Source organism: Eptesicus fuscus, chromosome 5, assembly GCF_027574615.1.
Source record: "Eptesicus fuscus isolate TK198812 chromosome 5, DD_ASM_mEF_20220401, whole genome shotgun sequence".
Lineage (NCBI taxonomy): Eukaryota > Metazoa > Chordata > Mammalia > Chiroptera > Vespertilionidae > Eptesicus > Eptesicus fuscus.
In genome coordinates, this window is record NC_072477.1 from 65893707 (window position 1) to 65908014 (window position 14308).

At 40.2% G+C, this 14308-nt stretch overlaps 1 protein-coding gene and 1 pseudogene across 4 annotated transcripts in view; one reads left to right on the forward strand and one right to left on the reverse strand.

Annotated features, from left to right (window-relative positions):
- The window catches only part of EXD1 (exonuclease 3'-5' domain containing 1), a 50794-nt gene that overhangs the window by 21004 nt on the left and 15482 nt on the right, over positions 1-14308 (forward strand). For all 4 annotated transcript variants that reach the window (XM_028147499.2, XM_054716339.1, XM_054716340.1 and 1 more), the window contains 2 exons: positions 3554-3612; positions 8386-8472. In XM_028147499.2, the coding sequence (XP_028003300.2) occupies positions 3554-3612; positions 8386-8472 (146 nt within the window). The remainder of the gene's footprint in view (positions 1-3553; positions 3613-8385; positions 8473-14308) is intronic.
- LOC114232064 (U2 spliceosomal RNA) lies at positions 11705-11820 on the reverse strand (annotated as a pseudogene).

A 14308-nucleotide genomic window follows, 5' to 3' on the forward strand; every position in this document is an offset into this window, starting at 1 on the left:
CCAGCGCCAGCAGCAGGTGCAAGCGCTGGGTGGGAGTGCAGTGAGCAAGAGCAAAGAATTTTCAGTAACCACCAGAGGTTGGCCCTGATGACAGCAACCAGCGCCCCACCTTGGTCTGGCGCCCTCGCTCACCTGCTCCACCATCCCGCTGCAGCCAATGCCCCCATGTTCTGCACACGCCCCCTGCTGGTCAGCGCAAGTCATAGTGACTGGTTGTTCGGTTGTTCCGCCGTTCGGTCTATTTGCATATTAGCCTTTTATTATATAGAATTTTATTTTTCAATGTTAGAAGTTCTTTGTATATTCTGAATACAAGTTTTTTCTTAGATAAATGCTTTGCAAGTATTTCCTTTAAGACTATGGATTGGCTTTTCATTCTCTTAAAGTAACTTTCAAAGAGCAGACTAAAAATTTTGATGAACTACAATTTTTCCATATTTTCTTTTATGGATTATGCTTTTTGATATTATACCTAAGAAATTTTATCCCAACTCAAAGTCACATGTTTTCTCCTTGATGTTTCATAGTTTTAGGTTTACATTTAGGTCTATGGTTCATTTTCAGTTAATTTTTATATAAGATTGAGGTATGGATCAAAGTTCTTTTTTTTTTTTTTGCATGTGAATAACCGTTTGTTGAAAAGACTATATTCTCCACTCAGTTACTTTTGTACTTTTGTCAAGTATCAGTTGTCTATAAATGTGTAGGTTTTTTTCTTGACACTCAATTTTGTTTCATTGATTTAATTTTCTATCTTTATACCAATAATAGACTGTTTTGTTTACTATTGATTTATTCTTGAAATAAGGTGGTATTAGTTCTTTTTCAAAGTTGTTTTGGCTATTTTATGTCTTTTACATTTCCCTATGAACTTTAGAATCAGCTTGTTAATTTCTACCAAAAAAAAAGAACCACCACACTCCAAAAACAACTCTTGCTAGAATTTTTATTGGGATTACATTGAATTGCTAGATTGGAGAATATTGGCATCTTAACAATATTGAATATTCCAATCTATTAACCTAGTATATCTTTCCATTTATTTAGATCTTTAATTTCTCAGCAAAGTTTTGTAGTTCTCAGTATGTCTTACATATCTTTAGCCATAATTATCCCTAAGTATTTCATGTTTTTATACTGTTGTTACTATTTTAAAGCTTTTATTTTCCATTGGAGAGTTTTTTTGTGTGTGGTTTATGTTTTTTTTAAAAAAATGTATATTTTTATTGATTTCAGAGATGAAGGGAGAGGGCAAGAGAGATAGAAACATCAATAATGAGAGAGAATCATTGATCGACTGCCTCCTGCACAACCCACACTGGGGATTGAGCCCGTATCCTGGGATATGTTCTGACCAGGAATCGAACCATGACCTTCTGGTTCATAGCTCAACGCTTAACCACTGAGCAACACTAGCAGGGCCCCATTGGAGAGTTTTGAGCAGAAAAGTAACATGATCTGAGTTCTCTTTTAACAAGATCAGTCTAAATGCTTTATAGAGAGACTAGTGTCCCAGTGCACAGATTAGTGCACATTGAAAGGAAATTAATTAGAAGGTGGCTGGCAGGGCGGGACTGGGCGGGATGAGCTGGACACGCCCTGGAGCCAACCTCCTGCAGTCTCTCCCCAGTGTCTGTGGAGTGAGCGGAGGTGTGGTTCCCCAGCCTGGCCTGTGGAGATTGGGCCAAAACCAGCTCTCTCTAGCATCCCCTGAGGGGTCCTGGAGTGCAAGAGGGCACTCTGCAAAGTTGCTGTCGTACAGGGTGTGGAACGAAAACACAAGTGTGCAGTAAACCAGATTCGGGGCTGACAGTGCTCCAGCAACAACATAACCCATGGCCAAAGGTGGAACCATGTGGCCCTTTGAGAAATTGGGCTCCCTCCTCTCTGGTTTTGGGGTGTGTCACCCGAGAACCACAACTGCCAAGTCACTGCAGCTCCTGCATTGAGCGTCTGTCCCCTGATGGTCAGTGCACATCATAGCGACAGGTTGGATGGTGGGAAGGACACTTAGCATATTAGTCTTTTATATATATACTAGAGGCCCAATGCATGAAATTCGTGCATGGGTAGAGTCCCTAGGCCTGGCTGGTAATCAGGGTCGATCTGTGGGGCAACTGGCGGGGCAATCGATGGTGGTGGTGGGGGCGTGCTCACTGCACCTGCCTTGGCTGGCCTGGGGCCTGTGGCTGGGGGCAGCTCCTGTGTTGAGCATCTGCCCCCTGGTGGTCATTGCGTGTCATATTGACCAGTTGAAACACCAATCGTTCCCGCCATTTGGTCTATTTGCATATTAGGCTTTTATTATGTAGGATAGATACTAAAAGGAAGACAAGGGTGAAAGCATGAATACCCCTTAGGAGGCTATTGAAATAATTTTATAATGAGTGAGTATGGTGAAACTTGGATCCTAGTGGTGGCAGTATGATTGGTAAGAAGTGGTGGAATTCTGGGTGTATGTTGAGGTGAAGCATACACGATTTACTGGTAGATCAGATATGGATGTGAAAGAAAGGGAAGAATCAAGGATGATTTCAGGGGTTTGGGCCTGAGTATCCTAAAGTATGGTATTGCTGAAACTGAGATGGGAAAGACTGGATGGAAAAGGTTTGGGGAAAATAATTAAGAGTTTAGTTTCTGTTTACCTAAGTTTGAATATAAGTCTAGAGATGAGGAGGAAGGTCTGAGATGGAGGTACATATTTAAGAGTTAGCCTATAAATGATATTTAAAGCCTTGAGACTAGATGAGATAAGTCACCAAGGGAGTGAGTATAGATAGAAAAAAGAAAGAGATGCATGGACTGTATCCTATGTCACCCCAAAGATTCAGAGGCTGAGAGATGAAGAACTATATGTTATACTATACCTATAATATTTTAAACATTTTTAAAATAGATTTTTATTGAATTCAGAGAGGAAGGGAGAGGGAGAGAGAGATAGAAACATCAATGATGAGAGAATCATTGATCGGCTGCCTCCTGCATGCCCCCTCCTGGGGATGGAGCCCACAACCCGAGCATGTACACTGACCAGGAATCCAACCCTGACCTCCTGGTTCATAAGTCAACACTCAACCACTGAGCCACACTGGCTGGGCTATCCAAATAATCTTTTAAATTACATAATTAAAAAGTAATTAACTTTCAGAACCCAGAGAATCCCAAAAGTGTGGACATTGGCCCATCTCCAGGACTAATTTATTTAAACTGTTATTTTTTAAAATTATGAACATGCTTTTAAAAAGTGTGTGTCTTTAAGTATTTAAGACATAAACCTATGAGGAGGGAAACATTACTGGGTTATTACAAAAAGTGACTAAATTGTCCAATTAATAAGATTATCACTAGTGAGGCTTTTGTTTATTCTCAGTTGATAAACAGGATGCTAATAGTGCTCACTGTGTGATGGGCTGATGCCACAGGTGATAATGAAATAACATTAAACATTTGAGTTGCAATAGAGTAGGATTCTATTAATATGGCTAAAATTAGTGGGAGAACTATTTTATTTCCAAGAAAGACAAATATATCTAATACCATCATTTCCCTGTAGAGGAAGAAGAGGTGACATACACAGTCATTGATCAATTCCAGCAGAAGTTTGGTGCTGCAGTAAGTTGCCTTCAATCATTCCCAGTATTGTCTCCATAAGAGTATCATGTCTGTGTCTCATAAATTTTTCTCTTATAAGATCATTGATGTTTTCTCTAATAATTCAACAAAATATTTGAGTTCCTGCTGTATGCCAGGCACTGTTCTGAAGTGTGGGGTAAAACAGTCTTCAATTCCCAGCCCTCAAGAAGCTTACATTTTAGTGTAAGGAAATAAACAAATAATTGTATATAATCTGGTGATAAGTTTTATGAAGAAAAATAACATGTAATGTAGTAAATAGAATGACAGGCAATTCCTAGTTTTAGACAGAGAAAATCTCTATGAAGAGGTGAGTTGGGGACACAGACCTGAAAGACGGGAGCCAGTGATGTGGCTATCTAGGTAAGAAACTTAAAAAAGGTGTAATTAGCAAGTGCCAAGACACTGAGACTAAGGCACACTTGGCTTGTGTGAAGAAACAGCAGGAATCACAATGAAGAAGAGTGATAGGAAATGAGAGAAGACAGGAAGTATATCAGTTAGGGCTTTTATAGACATTATAAGAATTTTAAGTTTGACTTGAGTGAGATGGATAGCCATTCATACTTTTTTCTTAATATTTTTTATTGATTTCAGGAATGGAGAGGGAGAGAGAGATAGAAACATCAATGATGAGAGAGAATCATGGAATGGTCGCCTCCTGCACACCCCCAACTGGGGATTGAGCCCGCAACCCCAGGCTTGTGCCCTGACTGGGAATTGAACCTGGGACCCTTCAGTCCACAGGCTGATGCTCTATCTACTGAGCCAAACCAGCCAGGGCCATTTGTACATTTAATTATTTACTTACTAGTAGCCCATTTGCAGGAAAAATCCTGCAAGCGGCCGCTGCCACCGCTGTTGCGGCTGCCGTGCCTGCACCCGCGCGCCTCTGCCACCCGCCCCGCTCCGCTCCACCCCACTCTGCCCTGCCCCGCCCTGCCCGGACTTTCCCTCTAGCAGCCATCTTGCTTTCCGCTTTTCCTCCGTCTTCCTTCTAAGTTGTCTTCAGTCTTCACTCCTTCCTCCCTCCGCGTATGCAAATTAACCGCCATCTTTGTTGGGTAATTTGCATACTCGCCCGGATTGGCGGGTGGGCGTGGCTTGGGCGTAGCGAAGGTGTGGTCAATTTGCATATTACTATTTTATTAGGTAGGATTTACATTTTATTTACTGATTTTAGAGAGAGGAAGGGAGACAGAGACATCTATTTGTTGTTCCATTTATTTATGCATTCATTGGTTGCTACTTGTATGTGTCCTGACTGGTTGGGGATCAAACCTGCAGCCTTGGTGTGTTGGATGACGCTCTGACTGAGCTATTGTGCCTGGGCACCATTGGCACTTTTAGAAGAGAATAAGAAATTCGTTTTTACTCATATTTTAAAAAGACAATTCTAGATGGTCTGTTTAGGCAATTTCTCTATAAGCACTTATTAATTTGAGACATGGCAGTAACTAATTATTTAGCTGAGGATACTGTTCTCAGATGGACTTCCAGGGTTACACTTTCTATTTAGGTGTAAGGTTATGCTTTTATCTGCATGGATGCATTTTTTAAGGAAGAGTTAGCTTTCATATATATATATATATGCTATTATATATATATATATATATTTTTTTAATCCTCACCCGAGGATATGTTTGTTTGTTTTTAAATATATTTTTATTGATTTCAGAGAGTATGGGAGAGGGAAGAGAGAGACAGAAACATCAGTGATGAGAGAGAATCATTGATCAGCTGTCTCCTGCACGGGTATGTTTTTTTTATTGATTTTAGAGAGAGGAAGGGAGAGGGAGAGAGAGTAATAGAGAGAAACATCCATGTGAGAAAGAGAAATATCGATCGGTTGCCTCCTGCTCGTACCCTGACTGAGGAGAGGATCAAACCTGTATTCTGGGTATGTTCCCTGACCAGTAATTGAGCCCATGACTTTTGGGTGTAAGGGACGACACTCCAACCAACAGCCATTATTGGCCAGAGAGGGAGCATAAACTTTCAACAAATTCTCTTTTTTTAAAAAAAAACACACAGCTTTATTGAGATCTAATCCACATGCCAAAAAATTTACCTATTTAAAATGTACAATTCCCTGGCTTTTAGCATATTCACAGAATTGCACATCTATCACCAGAAATAATTTTAGAACATTTTCAGTACCCCCAAAAGAAACCCCATACTCCTTAGCCATCACCTTTAACCCCTCACTAGCCCTTGGAAACCACTAATCTATTTCCTGCCTCTGTGGTTTTACCTGTTTAGAACATTTCATATAAATGGGATTACACATTATATTGACATTTGTGACTGGTTTATTTTGCTTAGCATAATATTTTCATCTATGTAATAGCTTGTATCAGTATTTCACTTATTTTTATTGCCAAATATTCCTTTGTGTGGATATACCACATTTCATTTATCCTTTAGATATTTGATGGGCATTTGGGTTGTTTCTACTTTTTGGCTATTATAAATAATGCTATGAACATTCACATACAGGTTTTTGTGTGGACATACGTTTTCATTTTTCTTGGGAGTGGAATTGATGGGTCATATTGTAACTATGTTTAATTTTCTTTTTAAATATGTTTTTATTGATTTTAGAGAGAGAGGAAGGGAGAGAAAGATAGAAACATTGATGAAAGAGAAACATCAACATCGAATGGCTGCTTCCTGCATGCCCCCTTCTGGGGATCAAGCCACAACCAGAGCATGTGCACTGCTTGGGAATCGAACTGGTGACCTCTTGGTGCATGGATTGACTCTCAACCACTGAGCCACAACAGCCGGGCTCTATGTTTAATTTTTGATTGATCATACTGTTTTCCAAAGTTATATTCCCACCGACAGGATATGAGGGTTCCAATTTCTCCACATTCTCCACTGAAATGTGGTGTGGCTATTAAACTGAGATGGGAAAGACTATGGGTAGAAAAGTATTGGGGGAGATAATTAGGAGTTTAGTTTCTGTCAACCTAAGTCTAGAGATGAGGAGAAAGGTTTGAGATGGAGATATAAATTCAAGTTAGCTTCTAATGATATTTAAAGCCTTGAGACTATGTTATTTGTCACTTTAATTACAGTAGGTCCTCGGGTTACGTCAGAGATCCTTCTTATGGTGCGACTTACAGCGATTTTCCGGAACCCAAGCACATAAGCACCTAGGTCACTCACATGGAGCACATGCATAGCAGTTATGAAGTGAAACAGTAAAAAAAATTTAAAAGAAAGACAACAATTCCTGACCTTTACTTATGGTAAATAAATGATAAAAAACATAAAGCACATATGTACATACGTACATACCTCAAAATGACGGAACTTTTTTTTTAAATAAATAAATGGGAGATGGTGATGTAACCATGAAACGAGGTACTTCGAGTCCGACATAGCCCAAGGACTGCCTGTATAGCCATCCTAGTAGTATAAAATGGTATCCGGTGGTTTTGATTTACATTTCTCTGATAGCTAATAATGTTGACTGCGTTTTCAGGTCCTTTTTGGCTACTTGTATATCTTCTTCAGAGAAGTATCTATTCTCTTGCCCACTTTTTTTTTTAAATATATTTTATTGATTTTTTACAGAGAGGAAGGGAGAGGGATAGAGAGTTAGAAACATCGATGAGAGAGAAACATCGATCAGCTGCCTCCTGCACGCCCCCCACTGGGGATGTGCCTGCAACCAAGGTACATGCCCTTGACCGGAATCGAACCTGGGACCTTTGAGTCCGCAGGCTGACACTCTATCCACTGAGCCAAACCGGTTTCGGCCTCTTGCCCACTTTTAAATTAATTATAAGAATTCTTTATAGTCAAAAGATTCTTTAAAGGGTCTATGACAACAACAAAAATGGGATAAGAACTTTTGCTTTGGAGATTTGAAGAGGTAGTTGGAAATTCTTATCAATAGGGAAATACAGTTTTTGTTCTCAGTTCTGCAGCCTTCTTGTTGTTTGAGGATGGAATTAACCTTCATTCCCCTTTTTTCATCAGTGATAAAAGATACTCAGCATGTAGAACACTATGCTCTCTAAAGGAAGATATTGTGCTTAGTGTATAGTAGTTACCAATGCCCTTGTATTCTTGAGTAATTTACCTACCTATAAAATGGAGAGAATGTTGTATCATGTAGATATTTTCATATTGTGGATTAAGTATCTTAGAATTATGTAATGTTTTGGAATAGGGTAATATTATAGATAGTCAAAGGACTAGCATATGTACCAGACATGCCACTTTTCAATTTTGAGAAATTAATGAATCCAGAACTTAAAGGGACCTGTTGAGTCCTTGTTTCTCTGATTCTGAACAGTAGGTACTGTGAAACTCAGCCACCATGTGAATTTCCGTCAGGAACAATAAATTGCTCTGTGTTAGGGTGCTATTCTTTGATGTGGAGTTTGGCCATAAAGACTAGAAATATTTCTCTGTAACATCATTGGTAACATAAGGTATCTGAGTTTTTAATTCTTACTAGTATTTGGCAAATGAGTGATTTATTTTCCAATTGTGGAATAATTTTGTGAAAGCTAAAAAGAGGATCAGAAGTGTTCAGTGATGGTGTGTGTGTGTGTGTGTGTGTGTGTGTGTGTGTGTGTGTAGCAGACACCTGTTTTGGATCAGTCAGATTTTATGAGTTTAAAAAATATGATCCACTTTGTTCACTGTTAGCTATTTTACTTGTGTCATTCATGAGGTTATAATTGCAAAATTAACTCCCTGGAGAATTCTGTTTTCTTCTTTTGTTACCAGATGCTCCACATCAAGAAGCAGAGTGTTTTGAGTGTGGCTGCAGAAGGAGCTAATGTGTGTCGTCACGGGAAACTATGTTGGCTTCAGGTAAAACATAGTTATAAAAACTTTTTATTTTGAAAATAATTATAGATCACTTGGAAATTTATAATAATTGTCGTCATTGTATCACCCAAGTGTCACTGTACTAGAACTTGTTTGGAATGTCTTTCATTCTCTTTACTACTCAGTTTATTATTTTCAAAAGAAAAGAGCTTCTGTCTCTTTATAGATTCACTTTTATAATCATTACTAGAGGCCCAGTGCATGAAATTCACTGGGCCTCAGCCTGGCCTGCACCCTCTCGCAATCCAGGACCGCTGGCTCCTAACCACTGGCCTGCCTGCCTGCCTGATCTCCCCTAAACCACTCGCCTGCCTGCCTGATCACCCCTAACCACTCTGCCTGCCTGCCTGATGGCCCCTAACCACTCCCCTGCCTGCCTGATCACCCCTAACTGCTCGCCTTCCTGCCTGATTGCCCCTAACAGCTCGCCTGCTTGCCTGATCACCCCTAACCACTCTGTCTGCCTGCCTGATCACCCCTAACTGCTCCCCTGCCTGCCTGATCGCCCCTAACTACTTGCCTGCCTGCCTGATTGCCCCTAACTACTTGCCTGCCTGTCTGATCACCCCTAACCGCCTCTGCCTTGGCCCCCGCTGCTGTGGCTTCGTCCGGAAGGTCTTTCAGCTGTCTGGTCTAATTAACATATTATGCTTTTATTATTACAGACTGCTGTCTTACAGATTCTGCTTGAGGTCTTCTTTCCCAGCTCTATTTTCTTGCCTTAGCTCTATGAAGAGTTTCTCATCTTTCCTATTGTTTGCTAGCTTTCCACAGCAGGTTTCTACCATATCATTTTTATTTTCCTAGACCTGAGAGATGTCAGGTGAGGGTCCCCACTATATCCAAAGAACTTTATAATGAGCTTTGCATAGCTAGGTTGGGTAGCCACCTTTGGATCACACTCAGCAGCATCAGCATTTAAAGGGCTGAATACCCAAACAATGTCTTCTATCCTTTGAGTAGACACCTACCTCCAGCTACTGAAAAGATATTTTTTATTAGGATTGGCAGTCTGCTGTCTTGAACTTCTCTCTCTGAAGTATTCATCTTCTCAAAGGAAAAGAAATGGAGATATCAAGCCCAGTTTTGCTCTGGGATCAGATTGCCTCTCTCATTTCATGCACTTTCATGGCAAACCTTAGTTTTTAGGCGACTAAGTTTGAGTTAGCCGCACAAATGCAAATTTCTTTCTTTTTTTACAAATATATATTTTTTAATATATTTTATTGATTTTTTACAGAGAGGAAGGGAGAGGGATAGAGAGTTAGAAACATCGATGAGAGAGAAACATCAATCAGCTGCTTCCTACACCCCCCCCACTGGGGATGTGCCCACAACCAAGGTACATGCCCTTGACCAGAATTGAACCAGGGACCCTTCAGTCCGCAGGGTGACGCTCTATCAACCGAGTCAAACCGGCTAGGGCTACATATATATATATATATATATATATATTTATATATATATTTTTAAATATATTTTATTGATTTTCTACAGAGAAGAAGAGAGAGGGATAGAGAGTTAGAAACATCGATGAGAGAGAAACATCGATCAGCTGCCTCTTGCACACCCCCCACTGGGGATGTGCCCACAACCAAGGCACATGCCCTTGACCGGAATCGAACCTGGGACCCTTGAGTCCACAGGCCGACGCTCTATCCACTGAGCCAAACCGGTCTCGGCGGGCTACATATATTTTTATTGATTTCAGAGAGAAAGGGAGAAGGAGAGAAAGATAGAAACATCAATGATGAGAGAAAATCTCAGCATGACCCCTACTGGGGATTGAGCCCATAACCCAGGCATGTGCCCTGGATCAGAATCAAACCCGGGACCTTCAGTTCGCAGGCCAACTCTCTATCCACTGAGCCAAACCACCTGGGGCACAAATCCAAATTTCTTAAAATAAAATTACATAAGCAACAAAACCAAAAATAAACAAAGGGGACTATATCAAACTAAAAAGCTTCTGCACAGCAAAAGAAAAGATCAACAAAATGAAAAGGCAACTCATGGAATGAGAGAAAATATTTGCAAGCTATATATGTGATAAGGGGTTAATATCCACAATATATAAGGAATTCATACAATTTAATAGCAAAAAAAAAAAATTCCAATTTAATATTGGGCAAAGGGCCTGAATAGAAATTTTCCCAAAGAAGGTATACAAAATGCCAACAGATACATTAAAAGATTCTCAGCATCAATAATCATCAGGGAAATGCAAATCAAAACTACCATATGACCTCACACCTGTTAGGATGGCTGTTATAAAAAAGACAAAAAATAGCAAGTACTGGAGAGGATATGGAAAAAAGGAAATTCTTTGCACTGTTTCTGGGAATGTAAATTGGTGGATCTACTATGGAAAGCAGTATGGTGATTTCTCAAAAAAAATTAACAATTGAACTACCCTATAATCCAGCAATTTCACTTCTGGTTATATTTCTGAAGGAATCAAAAACAGGCTCTCAAAGAGATACCTGCCTCCCCATGTTCATATTACAGCATTATTTTCAATAGCCAAGATGTGGAAATAAACGATTTATAGATGGATGAATAGATAAGGAAAATGTGGTAAATGTATAAGTGGAATATTATTCAGCCATAAAAAGAATGAAATCCTGCCATTTGTGACAACATGAATGAACCTGGAGGGCATTATGGTAAGAGAAATCAGACAGAGAGAAAAAATACATATATGTGGAACCTAAAAAAAATGGAACTAACAGAAACAGAGTAGATTGGTGGTTGCTAGGAATTGGGGGAATGGGGACAATGTATGAAGATGGTCAAAAGGTACAAACTTCCAGTTATAAGATAAATTCTGGAAGCCCAGTCACCGTGGCTCAGTGGTTGAGTGTCAATCTATGAACCAGGAGGTCATGGTTCAATTCCCAGTCAGGGCACATGCCCAGGTTGTGGGTTTGACCCCTAGTAGGAGGCAATTGATCAATGATTCTCTCTCATCATTGGTGTTTCTATCTCTCTCTTCCTCTCTGAAATCAATAAAAATATTTTTTTTAAAATAAAAATAAAAAATTCTGGGAATCTAATGTACATAATGGTGATTATAGATAATACTGTTTTGAATACTTGGAAGTTGTTAAGAGAGTAGATCTTAAAAGTTCTCAACACACACACACACAGTTAACTGTGAGCTTATGTAATCATTTCACAGTATACTTACATCAAATCATCACATTGTATACTTTAAACTTACACAAAGTTATGTTATTTTTTTATATCCTTAGATAGAGGATATATCAGATATTAAACTGATAAGAACAGATACTACATTTGATCTTAACCAAAAGGCTGAAAAGCAATATATATGTTAACTAGAGGCCTGGTGCACAAAATTCATGCACGGGTAGGGTCCCTAGGCCTGGCCAGCAATCAGGGCCGATCTGTAGGGCTACTGGTGGGGTGATTGGGGGGGTCCCTGCTGGCACCTGCCTTGGCTGGCCTGGGGCCTGTGGGCTGGGGTCAGCTCCTGCATTGAGCATCTGCCCTCTGGTGGTCTGTGCATGTCATAGCGACCAGTCATTTCACCGTTTGGTCGATTTGCATGTTAGGCTTTTATTATATAAGATTTAATCTCAATAAAGCTGGGGGTGTTAGTAGGAAGAAACCAACCCAAAACCTCTCTACCAAAATAAAAGGGTGGACTTCATGGTAACAGGGGCCTGGGAAGCTATAGGTTATTTCTTAATTTGCCCCCTTTGGTTGTCTAGGTATTAGAAGGGACCATCCAATTAGTTAAATTGTCCTCTGAAGGCAAATTAGGCACATTTTCTCTAACCAAGTCCTTGAGCTTGTGTGTTTAATTTTTATTTTTTCCATCACCATTTATCCTTTCTACACCCTCTTTGTGTATTTAATTTTAAAATCAAAGTATCACATTATCTTAAAGGCAAAATATCAAATAATGGTAAAGGCTTATGAGAATTCCACCTGCTACTTCAGAGATGTGGGCTGTTTTTGTTTGTTTTGTTTTTTTTAGAATCTAGTAACAGGCTTATTAAAACAAAGTACATTTATATAGCTCTGTACAGTTTACAAAGCAATTTGACAAACATTTACATTTTTAATTTCATTCTTCTTCAGAGTGTCTTTTATGCAAATGTTAGTCTGTTTGATATTGTCTCATAAGACCATTAAGTTATCTTTACTTTTTTTCATACTTTTTTCTTTTTGCTGCTGTGATTGGTTGAGTTCCATTGCCTGTTCCATTGCCTGACTGTTCCTTTCTTCTGCTTCATCTTGTCTGTTATTACTAAACTTACTAGTATATTTTCCTTTCTTGTTTTTTTAAATAAATACTTGTTTATTGATTTCAGAGAAGAAGGGAGAGGGAGGAAGAGATAGAAACATCAATGAGAGAGAATCATTGATCAGCTGCCTCCTGCATACCCCCTACTGGGATTGAGCCCGCAACCTGGGCATGTATCCTTGACCGGAATTGAACCTGGGACCCTTCAGTCCACAAGCCGATGCTCTATCCACTGAGCCTAACCAGCTAGGGCTATTTTTCTTTCTTTCTTTCTTTCTTTTTTAAAATATATTTTATTGATTTTTTCACAGAGAGGAAGGGAGAGGGATAGAGAGCTAGAAACATCGATGAGAGAGAAACATCTACCAGCTGCCTCCTGCACACCCTCCACCCGGGATGTGCCCGCAACCAATGCACATGCCCCCGACCGGAATCGAACCCGGGACCCCCCAGTCCGCAGACCGACGCTCCATCCACTGAGCCAAACCGGTTTCGGCAGGGTTATTTTTCTTTCTTGTTTTTATTTATTGATTTTAGACAGAGAGAGGAAAGAAAGAGAGAGAGATTTGTTGTTTCACTTATTTAAGCATTCATTGGTTGATTCTTGTATGTGCCCTGACTGGGGATTGAACCCGCACCCTTGGTGTTTGGGATGACACTCTAACCAACTGAGTTATCTGGCCAGGACCTATTTGGTACTTCCTTTTTTGTTGTTGTTGCTATTTAGTACTTTCTTATATCTCCCATCTTTTTGCTAAAATTCTCATTGTATTTGTCCATTCTTCCCAAACTGGCTAGTACAACAATTACTGTAAATGCAAATGGATTAAATGCTCCAATCAAAATACATAGGGTGGCCACATGGAAAAGAAAACAAAATCCTTACATATACTGTCTACAAGAGACTTACTTCAGAATGAAGACATACAGAGACTGAAAGTAAAGGGATGGAAAAATATTTCATGGAAAAAAAAAAAAGCTGGGGTAGCAATACTTATACCAGACAAAATAGACTTTTAAACAAAGCCTACAACAAGAGACAAAGAAGGACCCAACCATCCCACTTCAGGGTGTTTACTGAAGAAACCCAAAACACTAAAACGAAAAGACATATGCATCCATATGCTCATTGTAGCATTATTTACAACTAGAGGCCCGGTGCACGACATTCATGCACTGAGGGGGGGGGGTCCCCTCCGCCCGGCCTGCACCCTCTCGTAGTCTGGGACCCCTTGGGGTATCTCTGACTGCTGACTTAGGTCTGCTCCCCATGGGCCTAAGCCAGCAGTCGGACATCCCCTAAGGGGTCCTTAGGGCTGCCTTGGAGGTGGGAGAGGCTCCTGCCACCACCGCTGCTCTCACCAGCCGTGAGCCCGGCTTCTGACTGAGTGGCACTCCCCCTGTGGGAGTGCACTGACCACTAGGGGGCTGTTCCTGCATTGAGCGTTTGCCCCCTGGTGGTCAGTGTGCATCATAGCAGCCTGTTATTCCTCCGTTCGGTCAATTTGCATATTAGGGTTTTATTATAGAGGATAGCCAAGA